This window comes from Mus musculus, chromosome 12 (assembly GCF_000001635.26).
Source record: "Mus musculus strain C57BL/6J chromosome 12, GRCm38.p6 C57BL/6J".
Taxonomy (NCBI): Eukaryota; Metazoa; Chordata; class Mammalia; order Rodentia; family Muridae; genus Mus; species Mus musculus.
The window spans coordinates 11,303,427-11,320,041 of record NC_000078.6 but is presented as its reverse complement, the minus strand read 5'-3'; the positions used below and the strand labels follow the sequence as shown (position 1 = coordinate 11,320,041).

The following is a 16,615-nucleotide window of genomic DNA, read 5'->3' as shown; positions in this document are numbered from 1 at the left end:
GGGAGGAGAAATAAAAACTCGGAAAATATGAAAAATAAGTGGCTTATTAATTTTAGCCATCATACTTTGGCTTACTAAAACTCACTACACTTGTCATTTTGTAAATGATTACACTGGGTAAATTTTAAAATCCTGTCTTGGGACTTGTGGAGACTTTAGAGCTACATGAGTGACGTGTATAAATAAATTACTGTTCATAAAGAGGTCTAAGTTACTCTACTATTCCTTATCCCAATTCACAAAAGCATGACCTTAATTAATTCATATAAATTTTAAGTTTTATTTTTGGAAGTTACACATAGTTTAAAAGAACAATAGCTTTTTTTGTTTTCCAATGGATGTTATTACTCCTTAGAACATTAGATGAAGGCTTCACTTATGATTGAAACCAAAGCTTTCTGAGGCCAAAGCAATAATACTGTCTTCAGCAGGAGATGCTCGGATCTGAGGGTTTCATTTCCCATAATGCATTGTCTTCGGCAGGAGATGCTCAGGATCTGAGGGCTGCATTTCTCATTCTGTAGAAGCACATTTAAAACTACCACAAAAACTCAAAATACTCAAACTTCTTCACTAATTAAAATTAATGCACTGGTCTCACTTCATTTTTATTTATTTGAAAAAATGTATGTTATGTTAAAATAGTTCTGATACAAAGGAGTTATACTGCTTATGGTTGGTGAGGAAAGTTTAAAACAACAGTTTTCTCCTTCTATATTCTTAGAGTAGAAATGCTTTTGGATTTTTGGCAACTATTGTATTCTAAGAATACATTCTCTTCCCCACCAAAACAAAACTCAGTTTTCATCAATAACTATAGAATTATACTAGCTTTTAAAAATAGTACTTTTCTTAAAATACTTCCTTTTTAAGTTCATAAATATGTATTCTAATTTATTGCTGGTAATAAAAGGAATGCTTCTTGAGGCTATTCAAAGTTTAAAGGCTAGTCCTAACCCTAGTATGAAACAGAACATAGGCACAAATACACTGTTTTCTTTTAAAAAAAAAATTAAATTCACAAATACCATTTTTTTTTTTTACAGGAAACTGATCATTGTGGACATTTTAATGTCTCTAAGTTCAGGGTGTAGCTTATATCATCTCACATGAGATGTATATTTTGACTCAATAGCCACTAGCTCCTCTACCTGACCACAGGCACTCGCCTTCCCGCTTTCTCCAGCCCTGCTCGACAACTAAGCTGTATTTTCAGGCCTCAATTTCACTTTCATTTTAAGCCGGAGGCCAAGCTATCCAGGCTGGCCTTGAACTTGTGATCTTCTTGCATCTGCCACCCCAGTGGTTGCACCCACCAAAAGCTGAGGGCTTTTACAATTTGGCCACCATGCCACAGGCCAAAGTGGAAACTGTCACAGCCATGCTAAGCTCCTTCTTGAAGGAGGATAGTTAAAGGACAAAGGAGAAAGCACTTGTCACAGTTGGCAGTGCTTCAAGGCTGCATAAAAGTGTCTAGTGGAGAAGATCTTATAACTGATGAAGTGTAGTGATTAGAAACTGTATCCAAATCTACAGTTGTACCACAGGGTTAAAAAACAATGGCAAGCAGAGATCTTGCCAGTATCACCAATCTTAGCAGATCTCTAATACGTAAACATCAGTATGTCGGCCTAATGTTCTCGCTCACTGCATCCCCCCATCCCATGCTGAGAAACTGCTCTTTCCACAGACATATGCAACTTTTGTTGGTTTTTTGTTTGTTTGTTTGTTTTTTGTTTTTTTGCCACAGACACTTTTTAAAAGTAGACTGTAACAACCTGGAAACACAAAACATCAGGTGCTCAAACTTTTATTTTAATTCTTACAAAATACTATAGAAACAAACCCAAACTGAACAGATATGTACATGTGCATTATGTACAAAATTTTACTCCTGAAAAAATTTATAAAAGTAGATGGTAAAAACAAATAAAACACAGAAACTCCAAAGCAAACAAACATAAAAAGATTTAAAACCAGTATTATGAAATTGGTTTTCACAAGGAACAGCTGGCTTTCTAGGCTTATTTACACAAGCGATGAGTGATGTTAAAGGAGCTCCTTTATTTCAGAGTGCCTCTGTCTCACGCCATTTCATCCACCAGTCCAGTTATCCCCTCACAATTCCCCTTCAGTACGAGGCAAGGCACTAAGCTGTCAACTTGCACTGTCATCTTCCTCTTGAGTCACAGGTCGGAAGGGCAGTGTGGTTTGCCCTCTTTCAGGGTCAGACATTCGAAGAATTCTAATCAGTTTACTTGAGGGAAGGGAGCTAGAGAAAGCAAAAGTAATCACTCAATTTCCCAACAAAGACTTTACCCATTTAACACTCAACTAGACAGTTCCCTAGCTCGCTCACCCTAGGTTGAATCCCCAAGAATATGAGCAATAAAAACACAACAAAACTCTACTCCCAAACAAACAAAAATCCAAACTTCCTTCTACATCCTATCTGTTTTCTATTTGGATGAAAAGAAAACTTTTTTTAAATATGTCAGCTACTTTACACTTTTGATCTTGTTGTAATTGCCTGGATATTCCAAGTCAAATCAGCAGAGGATCCTGGGGCGACAGAGGATCAACCCTCAATGGTGAAGAATGGAGAGCAGAGCAAAGCTCTTTCTAAGACTAGGGTTTTTAAGTAGCCAAGGACAAAGAAAGAGTAGGGGATCTTAAATTGTTCGTCTTACATAGAATTATTAAAACCACTTCCTACTAGTTGGTCAAGAAAACTACAGAGGAGCAAATTCAAAACACAAGCCAGTCAAATTACATTACAGACCATTTGTTTCTTAAAGAAGGGCTAGTGGCACAAAGGAAAGTTTAAGCATCTAGGAAAGTAGAAGACATTAAGTCTGCTGAGCAAGAAAATGGAGTGACCACTGCCCACCCTTAACCTGGTCACAGCTGCATTTAAAAATGAAAACTATGTGGGTCCCCTGCCGCTTTCACTCTGAACTGTTTTGACTGAGATTCTTGTGTGTGTTCTGAGTGTGTGGTACATGTGTATCTCCCACACAGAACATTTCTTTCCCCTTTCCCCTTCCCCCTTGTTATACGAAAAAGGGAAATGCTTTGAAAGGAAGACCCACTGAGTCTCAGAATACTGGTTGCTTTCAGGTGGCATACTGGGTAGCAGGGCTCACAGGTCTAGGCCTGCAGGGGAATAAAACACCTCCATCTGTGAGGAGTGGCTTTGGGGCTGTGTATGTGTCTGGAGGGATGGAAGTTATGTATGTCACTTCTACACATGATCAAAATATATACAAATAAATTTGGGTGGATGGGTGTGCATGTGTGTTCACAGAAAGTTTTAAGAAGTTACCTCATGCTTTGAGGGGTAAGCAAGATAAATTGTCTAAAACGTTGGGAATCTGCCATCTTAAGGATCATGTCCATCGCAATTCTCCTATTAACCATATCCTAAAAAACAAAGATAAAAGTTAGGATTGGTTCTGCATCAGCTATTTCTATAAAAGTAGCACTCTTTGGGCTAAAACAAACCTCTAGACTTTTATTCATTACATACGATGCCAAGAAGTTCACCTGTGAAAAACTAACATCAGAAACTATAAGGGAAAATTAACTGAATAAATATTCTCACTGTTCATTTCTATGGTCTTCTCTCTCAGACACAAGTAATAATTTAAACACTAAACAACTACATGCACACAACTATTACAGAGTGAATATTTAAGCACAAGAATAGTTAATTATTCAGGATAAAAATTTAATATTTGCCAGATGTCAAATTTATCAAGTTTCTGAGAATTTAGAAAGTGTAGCAGTCACAAGGTATCACAAAGAAGGCATCACTGGAAGACAGCACGGCTCAATACATAATACATGAGAGCATACTAGTCAGGGCATGGTGCTTACAAACAGCTTAGCACAGCTCAAATCTTTGGAAGATAGTACAGCATTAAGGATCTCAATGTTACCTTACGAAATTAAGTATTTTATAGGGGTTTTAAAAGGGTCACCACAATTGGGTCTACTTTTATAAATCAACACTCTCGTAAAACATGTGGGGGATGGGCTACAGGAACTGCAGGACACAAGTCTGAGAGTCTAGGAAGAGGTTATCATAGCTGGAGATAAAGGGGCAGAGGTACCAGAGCCACCACAGGGAAAAGAAAGGAAGGGGTAGAACACTGAGAAGAGGAACAAGCAAGGCCAGGCAGCTTGTAGATAAAAGGGAAGAGTGAATCCGATGTGTATGGTTGGAAGCTAGGTAAGCAGGAGGGTGATGATGACTTGCATTAACAAGGAAACACTTAGAAAAGGAAGATGATCTGAGATGAAGAGTCACCCCGTCTCAGACACACTGAGCTCAGAATGCTGCCCGTTTACTGGATGGTGGAATGAGTAGTATGAGTAGTAGGGCACATAGGTCTAGACTGTACATAAGATCAGGACAGGAGACCTCCATCAGGTAGGTCTATAAGCCTGTATGGAGGGATGTATGTTATGTCACTTCTACAAATATGTGACCAGGAAAATGACAATACCGTAAAAAGCAAACAGAAAATGTCAAACACTCAACATCAGAACTAGAGACAGAAGAAAGGCAGACTAAAAGGAGATACTGTAAAAAGAAATCCGGAAAGAGTACAGAGGCAATAAAACAACACACTCCAAGGAAAGGGGGAGAGGTGCCAGGTACTCCAATGAATAAACACCAAGTTCCTGAGTGATACCTGGTAAAGAACGCTGCTTTGAAACCAGAGACCAGACTAGAGTATATAAGGTAGTAATGGCGCATGTTAGACACAGAATGTCACCTGAGCCTCACTGTAGCCCAGTCAGCTAGGGAATCTTCTACTACCCGGCAAACCAGATGCCAGAGCCACTGGAGTGACTGTAGCAGCCCTTGCTTTCAAAACTTTTAATCTCCAAACCCAAATGCACTCGCATCTTTATTACTTTTGCTTGCTTGCTTGCTTCTTTCTTTTCTGTTGTTTGAAAGCTTGGCCATAACCAAAGGAGTCAGTCAGCCTGGAGTTAAGAAGCAAAGCTTTATGGTGGCTTTAATTGATGAAAATGAGCTAGGGAAAAGGGGGAAGGAGACCCTGCCAGGCAAACGCTCAAGATGTACGTGGTGGTAGAAAAAAGCTCCAGTAGGGCAGGGTCTCTGGAGGACCACACAGTAATCATGGAAAGAACTGAACAGGGTCTTCCCAACCGCTAAGATCACAAACTACTGTGGGGAAACAAAAGAAAGACTGTTCCTTTCAAACTGTTCCTACCAAATAAGTTAGAGAACTTAAATTCTACAATACCATGTAGACATCAAACTCATCCAGGCATCTGAAAGGTGATTCAGCAATGGACCACAGGGAAAGGATGAAGCACACGGTGGAGAAAGAGCGCTCACCGCCGGACAAAGCACGCATGTCATTGAAGGAGGCTTTGTTCCCCTCTCCGGGCTGAACCTTTAAGGGTGATCACAAGGAATACATTTATAGTTTAAAGAGACAGAAAAGGGGTAAAGCTAAGATCATTTAGCAGTATGAAAATACATTCAAAATATTTAATACTTTAGTAGGTGTCCAATTTTTGTTTGACTTTAAAAGAATCAGACTGAGGTACTGGAGCGATGGCTCAGTTAGGATGCTTTACCAGGGACCCAGTCTCATTTCCCAGCATCTACACAATGGCTCACGCCCATCTCTAAGTCCGGTCCCAGGGATCGAATACCTTCTTCTGGCCCTCTTAGACACTGGGCATGCACTTGGTGCACACATGTAATGCAGACCCAAAGTCCATACATATAAAGTAGATATTTAAAAAAGAAAATAAAATTGAGCACATTTTGTCACTTTAATGGACATGAACCTAACATACCAAAATATCAAAGCTATGACAATAAATCCAATATTTAACCAAACATTATTTACTAAAATAAAGATTTTAAGCTAGTTCTTCTGAAACTGTTACTGCATTAAACATTTCAAATAGTGAGATAATTTTTCATTACCAGAATTACAGTGACATCTAGTGGTTACAATACTTTAATAATTACAGAGTCTCAAAACAAAAACCCTCTTGAAGAGGCTTACTCAAGAATAAAGGAAATGGACTAAAAGACACTAAAGGGGGTGGGGGGACCTGGGGGAAGAGGAGGGAAGGGAAACTGTGATCCCGATGTAAAATAAATAAAACATAAATAAGTAAGTATTTTCAAAACCTTTCATGAGAACAGTAAAAAGAAAAGTCAATTAATGATATTAAAAGCATTTCTTCTGCATAATTTCCTGAGACAAAAATATAAAGCAATATAAGGAGGCATTCTATTTTGAGAAGAATGCAGGCATACTATATCTAACAAATATATCTTAACAAGGTGAAAAGAACCATTTTATATGTCAGACATATGCTGCTCTCAAATGAGCATACATTCATTTTAATACTGTAAGAGGCTTACAAATTTTGAATTTAAATGTATACTATATATCCTCCTGGGGGAGGGATATCTTATGAAGACATAAGCATTCATCTTTCCTTGAATTTATGCCTGGAAGTAGACAGGTTTTAATGTAATTTTCTTCCCAAGAGCAATGTAATAGTTCTAATTACATGTCCTTACCCAAAAAATGTCCAGCCTTGCTCATTTCAGTCACCCTCACTAGGGGACGGCAGTACCTAATGAGGCATGGATTGGTAACAATCCTGAGTTCTCCTCACGTGCTTATCTCCCATTCGGGTGAATCCATTTAATCTCATTTAATCTAAGTCTTCTGTGATTTTAAAACAGATTCAACTTTTTTTCTTTTATTATCCTCAAAAATTCTAGATTATTTTGTTGTACTATATACCAAAAATTATCATTCCCCAGGTAATAGTATATCTTATTAGTGTTACTTTTAAAATTGCTTTTTGTGTCCTATTTCAAAAATCTTCATGGACATCCTTTATTTTTTTACCAGCAGGTAAGAGTGGCACTTGCTAATGGAGAGTAGCAGTTATTTCCACAGGTTTTGAAGCATATCATAGTCAAGTCAGGATAAGACTTGAGCTTTGGTGGAGCTTTTGAGCATCTCTCTCGTCTAGGTTTTCTGAAAATCCCTATTAGTAGTTCCTGTGAGCTGCAGTGGCTACACTGCCGTGAGCACTGGGACTCACTCCCAGCAACCTGTTTTGGTACTTGCTACTTCTTCCTCTCCCCTCCCCAACTGTGCTCACAGTAACTCTTAAACTTCCCATGAGTACGTGCTATTTGATTTCCTATGTGTGACTTATTTAATGTAGCATCTTCTAGTTTTATACATCTTGATGCATTAGCATAACAGAGCCTCTAATTTGCATTAATCCTCCTGTCTGAGCATTCCAATTGGGACTACAGACATAACTGGCTTCTCAGTCTTCACTTGACATTCTTCTAGTGGTTGTTCTCAAGACAGTGTAGCCCTGATGTTTTTGGTTTATCGTAAATTAATATCACTTCCTGAAATGTCAAAGCGTCTCAGAACAGCTCAGTTTGTGACCTTGACCCTTAAGTATTTTGGCTCAGAATGTTTCTCTGTTCTTTGCTCGCTCTGTTCTTAGTGGAACTCCAATTTCATACACACAAAACCTGCTGATTGTGTCCTTTCTGTCTCATCATCTCTGCTATGTGGTTTTTGGTCTTCTTAGTTTTATTTTGATGTTGCTTACCTAAGCTGTTGCTTGCCTATCTTACTTGAACTTGGTTAAATATATCTTTAGCTACATTCAGTTGGCTGTTAGGCCAAAGAGTTTTTCACATCACATGTTCAAAGTTTTAGAATCCATATTTCATGTGGATTACTAGTCTGTGTTGACACTGCACCTTGTTTATAGCTACCTCTTAAGTCATGAAACCGCGGTCTCTTGTAACTGCCATCGGGAGTTTGAGTCTACTCTTGCTTTTCCTTGAAGTCACATTTCCAAGCTTTATTTATTTGCTAATTTTTATTGCTTTGAAAGAAAAAGAATAAAACAAACAAACAAAACCCAATAGGACCAGCAACATGGCTTAGCATGTATTGGTGTCTGGGCCAAATCTAACTTTTATTCTTAGAAACTCAGATGGTAGAAGGAAAGAAAAAGTTCCTACAAGTTGCCCTTGGACCTGCACACTTACACTCTGGCATGCAATCTCAAGTAAATGCAGCAGACCTTCTTAACTTCGTAAAGATACAATAAGCTGCACTATTTAAAATGTGAGATTTGATTGTGTTTTAGAAAATGTACTTATGTACAAAACTGCAATTCAAAAATACAAAAACACCCATCGTTTTTAAGTTTTCCTTGTGAACCCTGGAAATCTTTGCTTGGCATCCCTGAATCTATATGTCTCTAATAGAACCTTACTCTCTGTACTCAGCCTTCAGTTAAGGAAGTCTTCAGATACTGTTGTTCTTCCTTTTCATAGGTATTATAATGGTTTTACCATTTTATACAATTTTTGCATTTCTTTATACATATTTGGACCAGGCTACCAATTTCTACCAAAAAAAAAAAAAAAAAAAAAAAAAAGACTGTGGCTATTTTAATACAAAATGTCAGCATTTCTTTTAGGCTCTGCCCAACAGTTACCTAACAACAGCCAGGTACAAGTCTAGCTTGCTATAGAAGAACTGTTTGGCTTCTCTTCTCTCTCTCTCTGATCCCCACCACTTACCTCCGATCTCTCTCCTTGTGGTACCAGCCAATCTCATTCCTTCTTCCGCTTTCCTCTCTCTTTCTGTCCCTCTCTGTCACCTTTCTTTCCCAGACTTCCTTCTAGACCCATCCTATGGCTAGTACCTTGGGGGTCAGGGTAAGGGTGGAGGTAAGGATGCCTCAGCATGGGCCAGCAAAGGCCCATTCCTTCCCACTGCATCACAGTGCATTTTACAAAACATACCACAAATGGTACTAAATCTGCAGGCCAATTTGGGAAGAACTGAAATTTTGACATGTTGAATTGTGTGTGATATGTGTATGCATGCTTGTAGATGCAAATGTGTGTGCAGTGGATATACATATGTCACAAGTATTTTCCTCAATCAGTCTTCTTTATTTTTATTTATTTATTTATTTGAGGCGGGGTCTCATTAAATGTAGAACCCATGGACTCTGACTTGTTAGCCCCACAAATTCACCTGGGACTAGTGCTTAGTGGCTGGCTTTTTATGCGATGCTGGAGACCCAAACTTGAGCTCTAATGCTTGTACAGCAAACAGTTTACTAGATGGGACATCTCCCCAGGCCCTGCAGGGTCTTTTGAGCCATGAAAACCACGGATTTCTCACTTAAATTAATCTCTCACTACTTTTTTTTTTAGCCTTTCAGAGAATAACTCTAGATATTTTGGTCAGATTTCTGTGTTTTACATTTTAATGATGCTATAGTTTTTGATCATGTTGCTAATAAACATACAATTCATTCTGAATGCTGACTGTGCTTGTAACCAATTATAGTTGCTTCTTTTGTAGATGTCAGCAGGTTTGCTACACAGATGAGCATGTTAATTATAAATGTAAGGAATTTTACTCCCTCCTTTGTTCCTTGATTCTGGCTAGAATAACTAGTACAATAATAATAAACGGTAAGCATGATGGAGCAAGGTTCCATTTGATTAGGATGTTCAAGGCTGACTGACAGTTAAACTGGGAGAAAGCTGACCAGAGTGGATTTGTAGTTTTACTAAGACTTAAGTGATTTCACCTGTATTCGTTCCTTTGGCTAACCGTGTAAACGTCAGCCCTCAAGAATGAACTGAAATACTCGTCACGCGTCTAAACATCCCCAGCTCCTGCTGTCTTGTCTCAGTATCCCTCATAACCACCAACACTGCAAGCTTAGTAAAAACCTCCAGGAAAGAAAACATCCAGCAATGCTAGCTTCCTTTGCACAGGCTCTCCCACTTCTTGGAATTTCAATTCATCTAGTCGCTGTTGCTCCACAACTTTCCAATGTCTTTAAAAGTAAGAGCTTTTTAAATTTTCCTTAGATTTCTTATACTTTTGCAGTAAAAACAATGGGTTATCATGACATACTACCTCCCAAACCAGAGGCCTAATTCTTCCCAGTACCTTCAAGTCTGGATCTTTAATGATTAGATCTCAAAAATAAATGGGTGGAGAGATGGTAACCAAGATTTAACAGTGGAAATTTAAACAAAGAACAGTAAAATTAACTTCCTATTTTGGTTAAATGTAGAGGTTCTAAATGACAAAGGCAGTCCAAACGTCTAGTATTTACTGTGAATATTAGAATAGAAGGATAAAATTATGGTACTAAGAGCAACAATTACTATTTAAAGCGGGTAACTGTTTAAATTCCTATGCAAGTTTTAATCCATATTCTCATACTACATTCTTTGTAAACATTTCCACAACCACAGATTCTGTAATGGTGAATACAACAGATAGTTAAATTACAAGGTATAAATTTCATGGCTTCCCAGTGAGAGTACAGACAATGGACTCTTTAATGTCCTACATGGTGCTGGGCAAAAACCCTAAAACAATTGGAGTGGATTGGCAAGGTAAACTCTTGTTATAATGAAAATAAAACTGTCCTTAGCATCCTAAAAAAACAATGTGACTGTCTCTGGGAAGAAACTCTAGGCTACTACCTTTATAAACAGCAACCTAATGTTAAACATACTAGCAAAGGCCATCTTTAACTTAGAAATAAGTTCCTGTTTTCTACAGATAACAGGATAAGGTCAATCAATGTTTCACGAAAAGAAAACTAATGACGAAAATACTTCATCAAGATACTTACTGTTATACTAAGAGTTTCATTCTTGTGATCAAAATTCATTTTTCCACAATAAGCACGCTGAGATAATAAGTTGTCAAAGTATAATTTGCATCGTAATGTCAAACACCTTCAAAAAATATTTTGGCACATTATAATACAGAACAATATTCAACATGATATTAAAATAGGTGGATTTAAGACCATTTCCTCCATGTTTTTAACATTTATCTGTATTTGGATTTTATCAGGTTCATTAATTGTATACAAAAACTTTTGAAAAATGAATAAAGGTATCATTTCTTATTTAATATGCCTATTATGACAGTCATCCAATATAAATGTATTAGTCACCCAAATAATTTATTCTAGGCATTATTACTCTCATGTGTAAAACAAATCTTGTCCTTAAAGTAACTAAGCTTTAGAGACATGAAAGTACATATGCATCTCATTTATCTGCCAGTTTCCCCAAGTTCATATTGGAAAAAAAGATTGATATAACCCAAGTCCCATCACTTTCTACTGTCAGATGACACTGAACTACACTCATTGTAAAGGAACTTTCTGCTGCCCCGGTTACCTTTCCCCTACGTTTTTGTATGTATGTACATGTGTACACATGCATGTGCCAGAAAACTTCACCTGCCATTGTTTGGTGCTATCCACCTTGGTTTTCTTGTGTACATGTTTTTAGACTGTTAAGTTTATGGGTATTTTGCCTGCATGTTTGTCTGCATTCCACATACATGCAGTATCCACAGAGGCCAGAAGAGGACAAGAGAGCCCCTGTTGCTTGAGTTGTAGATGGTATTAAGCTGCTATGAGGGTGTTAGGAATTGAACTCCAGAGGAGCAAACAGAACTCTTAACTGCTGAACCATTCCTCCAGCTCTGCCAACCTTATTTCTGACACAGTCTTTCATTGCTCTGGGGCTTGTCCACAGAGCCTCCTAGTCCTAGCTCCCCATTAACAAAATCATAAATATACACCATGGGGCCTGACTCTTCTGGGTACAGCTTTTATATGGGGCACAGAATCGGTGCTCAAATCCAGATCCTTAAGCTTGCACAGCAAGTGCTTCACTGACTGAGCTACTCCCACCTTCAATTCTTTACTTATCTTCACCAGGGTAGAGTTCCTATGCTCCTCAGACTGTCCCAGATTTTGCCAATGAAAGCCTTTAAACTATTGATAAATTGTTTCTGGTCAAAGAGGCAATTCAAGCCAGGTTAGATGATATTAAATGCAGGTTTATTGGGAAGCTGCTCAAGGGTGAGTTCACTGGACCCAAGGACCTAAGCCAGGAGGTCACCATGGGGTGATAGAGGGAGAGAACGAGAGGAAGGGAACATGAGCTCAGAGAGTGAAGAGAAGGAAGAGAAGAGACCAAGATGACTGGACTATATAGGAAAGAGCTTCCTGGAGAAAGGCAGCCCAGCCTATTGGCTGGAAAGTTCAGGGTTGGGAGCAGGGTATGCCAGTCAGGGACTGAGGGATACTGGGAGAACCTAAAGGCCAGGTCTGCTTTGATATACAAAATGCACCCCAGTCAGTCCCTTGTCCTTGGGTCTAAAACCAAACAGCCATCTCCTAAGTCTGCCTGCACTTTGAGGGGTGGTTGGAGCTGTGTGATCTCTGAAAACAGGAAAAAAGTTAACTGGTTCCCTCAAAATTACTACTTACCAAAGAGTAAACCAAATGTATGCCTACATGGAGCCTAGTATTTAAGTGGGGAAAGTCTAGAGAGCAGAGCACTAGAGGGTGGCAGAGGATAACTGTGGAGGATGTATGAAGGCTGCACTTCACTGCAGACCTGAGTACCAGCCAGGGCACAGTCTCTGGAGACGACCTGAGCCTGAGGTGGAAAAGACAGAAACACACCTGGACGAGCACCACAGAACCCTCAAAGCGAGGGACAGTTCATGTCTTGTGGACTAGTGAACCCTCTGCACTCACAAGCACTGGTAAGAAGAGTGCTGAGCTAGCACAAAATCAGCCCCAAAGAGAGTCTGCCAAGAAAACCGCTAAAGCCGTCTAATAGGATAAAGGTCTATCTGCTTTTAGTTCCAGTTCTAAAAATATACTTGAAAACAAAAACATAATTCTGAGTGTTTCCATCAAGAAGATAAATACCTACCACGATGGAAAAGCCTGGATCCCTAGAAGCATACAAAAGCCCCCACTATGTAGTTTCATAGTCCTCTAACCCCAGTACTGGGCTGGGCTGGTGAGTAGGTAGACAAGTGTAGATCCCTGAAGCTCACTGACCAGGCAGCCCAACCAAATTGATGAGCTTCCAGATCAGCAAAAGATGCTGGCTGGAAATGCAAAACAATGGGGAGGAGGGTGGAGGGCTGACTAAGGAAACATACTTGTTATCAACTTCAGGCCTACACACACACACACACACACACACTCACTCACAAGTATATACGCGATAAACAAAAACACAAGAGCAGATATTGGGCTATAAAGAGAAATAAAAGGCATCACAGAGGGGCTGTCTGGGGAAAGCAGAGGTTATCTCCCTCCCCTAACAATCATCTTCCAGATTTTGTTTGTTTTGCCTGCTTTTTTGGTGTGTGTGTGTGTGGGGGGGTCTATTTACTCCTGAGAGACTGTGCATCTTTGGGCATCTTATTAATAGCTCCTTTCCTTGATCTAGCCCCAGCTACATCAAGCAGAGTTATAAACACTGAAGATATTGCAGTAAATAAAACAGAGGTTTCTAACCATGGAGTTACACCATAACCGCAGATCACGGTAAAGTAGTTGGGCTTCTGCTTTAATAAGTCCTCCTAACCTCCCTTAGAAACATGCAGGGTCCAGGAGTAAAATAACTGTTTCATACCACGGAGTTCCCACACAAACGACCTACTAGGCAGTAAACCACCTCTGAGAGTTACGGAGTGAAGGCTGCTAACCGTGGGAACGCTGCATGAGCTTGCTGTTAAGGTCTTTTCAGATCCGTATTCTGCTTGAACTACAGAATCTAAACGCTAATGTGGATCATGCTTCCACGGTACTTCATAGAGCCCAACTGAGCAAAGATCTGATCATTTATTCACATAGAAATAGTTGAAAACAAACAGAAAAGAGACATACCTTTAAAATGCACTCACCTTCTAAATTGTTGGTATGTTTTGTACCTATGGGTCATTATTTCTTCTAGCAATTTAATGAACCTTCTTAAAGTCCTTACTTTATTATCCAGATCAAGGTAGGTTTCTCTTGCTTCTTGATACTGCCTATTTTATAAATAAAACAGTCAGCAAATAAATACAAACACACACGTAAAGTCTCAAATATATGTAACTGGAAAGAACAGGAAAAGGAGGAGTGCACAGGATATAAGAATTTCTAGTCAAAGCATATTCCCACAAAGAATGAATGTTACAGGAGACAATACAACTGGGAAGAGGAAAAATCAAAGTCCAAGACTTCAAAAATGCAGTAAGATGGAAAACATATGTGCATAAATATGCAGGTAAGGCTCGGGGGAGGCAGATCTTACAAAATACCAGTAAACTGACACCTTCTAAAAACAACAGGGTTATACCACACGGTTTTCTTAGTAATAGATGTCAATAAGGGAAAGAAGAGACGTAAGGTTAGTACCGGAATCCTCCATCCTAAACAAGCTATGAGGTAAGGAAAGCAGGGCAACTCCAAAGTGCCACAATGGAAGGAAAACCAGCAGCCTGATGTACAGATAGGTATCCCCACGCCAGGTTTACAAGGGTGCAAGAAATTCAAACTGAAGACTTGGTGATTGCACAAGAATTGTTACACTCAGTCACTCCTCCTACTCGGCCTCCTCCTCCTCCTCCTAAGCTCATACATACATACATATATACACACACAGATACATACATACATACACACACACACACACACACACAGATACATACATACATACATACACACACACACACACACAGATACATACATACATATACATACATACATACACACACACACAGATACATACATACATATACATACATACATACATACACACACACACACACATACATACATTCAGAACTGCAGTACTGAGGATCGAACGCTGAGTGTGCTAGGTAACTCTACTCCTTTTGAGTGGCATCCACAGCCAAATCCTGCAGCTGAGGAACTTCTTTAGAGATGCACTGCAGCTGAGGAGCTTCTTTAGAGATGCACTGCAGCTGAGGAGCTTCTTTAGAGATGCACTGCAGCTGAGGAGCTTCTTTAGAGATGCACTGCAGCTGAGGAGCTTCTTTAGAGATGCACTGCAGCTGAGGAGCTTCTTTAGAGATGCACTGCAGCTGAGGAGCTTCTTTAGAGATGCACTGCTTACAGAAATTTCTTAACAGTAGGACTTTTCCCGACTGTTTTGAAAATGAAGCTGAGATCATTTGCTTCGTCAAACTTGTTTATTTTTTTTTCTTTTTAAAGACTTATCTATTTTATGTATATGAGTACACTGTAGCTGTCTTCAGACACCGCAGAAGAGGGCATCAGATCCCATTACAGATGGTTGAAAGCCACTATGTGGTTGCAGGGACCTGAACTTAGGAGCTCTGGAAGAGCAGTCAGTGCTATTAACCACTGAGCCATCTCTCCAGCCCCAAACTTGTTTTTAAAGGAGGTTTATTGTGTGCATATTCACGTGGCAGCATGGCACACGTGGGAGTCAGAGGATAATCAAGAAAGTCAGTGCCTTCTTCCATGACCTGGATCCTGGGCTTGAACTCGGGCCACCAGGCTTGGCAGCAGGTCCTTCCCCTGCGGAGCCGCCTCGCTAGACCCCTTTCTTAGCCTTCTGTAACCTAAAAGGGGGTTTGTGGAAACGTTTGAATCTTTCTACTTTTTTTTAACCATTCTTCAGAGCTATATACTATTGTTAACATTTCATTAAAAAAAAACTATTTAAGGAAATGATACAATATTTCCTCTAGATTGTTACACTATAAACAGTGACTCATTTAAAATTGTAACAGATATTCTGTAAAGCATTTTAATTTATACTGATTAAATGCTTTTCAGGAGAATTTAACAACCATAAGCTATTTCCTCTAAATTCTATTTATTATAGATTCTTACATTTGGTTTACATAACATAACCTAAGTTATTAAGGAAAAGGAAGAAATTAAGGGTAAAAAAAATTGATAATCTTCCAAAGTCCTGTAAGTAAACAGCAAAACTGTAAACTACTCTATTTCTCTCTCTCTCTTTTTTTTTTTTTTTTTTGATTTTTTTTTTTTTTCAAGACAGGGCTTCTCTGTGTAGCCCTGGCTGTCCTGGAACTCACTTTGTAGACCAGGCTGGCCTCTAACTCAGAAATCTGCCTGCCTCTGCCTCCCAAGTGCTGAGATGAAAGGTGTGCAACACCATGCCCGGCTTTAACATATTTAATTAGATATTTTCATAATTTACATTTCAAATGCTATCCCAAAAGTTCCCTATACCCTCCCTCTGCCCTGCTCCCCTACCTTCCCACTCCCACTTCTTGGCCCTGGCGTTCCCCTGTACTGAGGCATATAAAGTTTGCAATACCAAGGGGTCTCTCTTCCCAATGATGGCCAACTAGGCCATCTTCTGCAACATATGCAGCTAGAGATATGAGCTCTGGGGGTACTGGTTAGTTCATATTGTTGTCCCACCTATAGGGGTGCAGACCCCTTCAGCTCCTAGTGTGCTTTTCTAGCTTCTCCATTGGGGGCCCGGTGTTCCATCTTATAGATGACTGTGAGCATCCACTTCTGTATTTGCCAGGCACTGGCATAGCCTCTCAAGAGAGAGCTATACCAGGGTTCCTTCAGCAAAATCTTGCTGGCATATGCAATAGTGTCTGGTTTGGTGGCTGATTATGGGATGGACCCCTGGGTGGTAAAGTCTCTGGATGGTCCGTCCTTT

General features: G+C 39.5%; 1 protein-coding gene across 4 annotated transcripts in view; it reads right to left on the bottom strand.

The window, feature by feature from the left end:
• Nucleotides 1-256: 256 nt before the first annotated feature.
• Smc6 (structural maintenance of chromosomes 6) overlaps nt 257-16,615 on the bottom strand; it is a 53,900-nt gene continuing 37,541 nt past the window's right edge. For 2 of the 4 annotated variants that reach the window (NM_025695.4, NM_001324476.1), the window contains 5 exons: nt 13,839-13,964; nt 10,738-10,843; nt 5,283-5,435; nt 3,326-3,423; nt 257-2,272 (listed from right to left, as the gene is read on the bottom strand). In NM_025695.4, the coding sequence (NP_079971.2) occupies nt 2,158-2,272; nt 3,326-3,423; nt 5,283-5,435; nt 10,738-10,843; nt 13,839-13,964 (598 nt within the window). In that variant the 3' untranslated portion in view covers nt 257-2,157. The other 2 variants (XM_006515173.3, XM_011243892.3) reach the window with 2 other exon arrangements.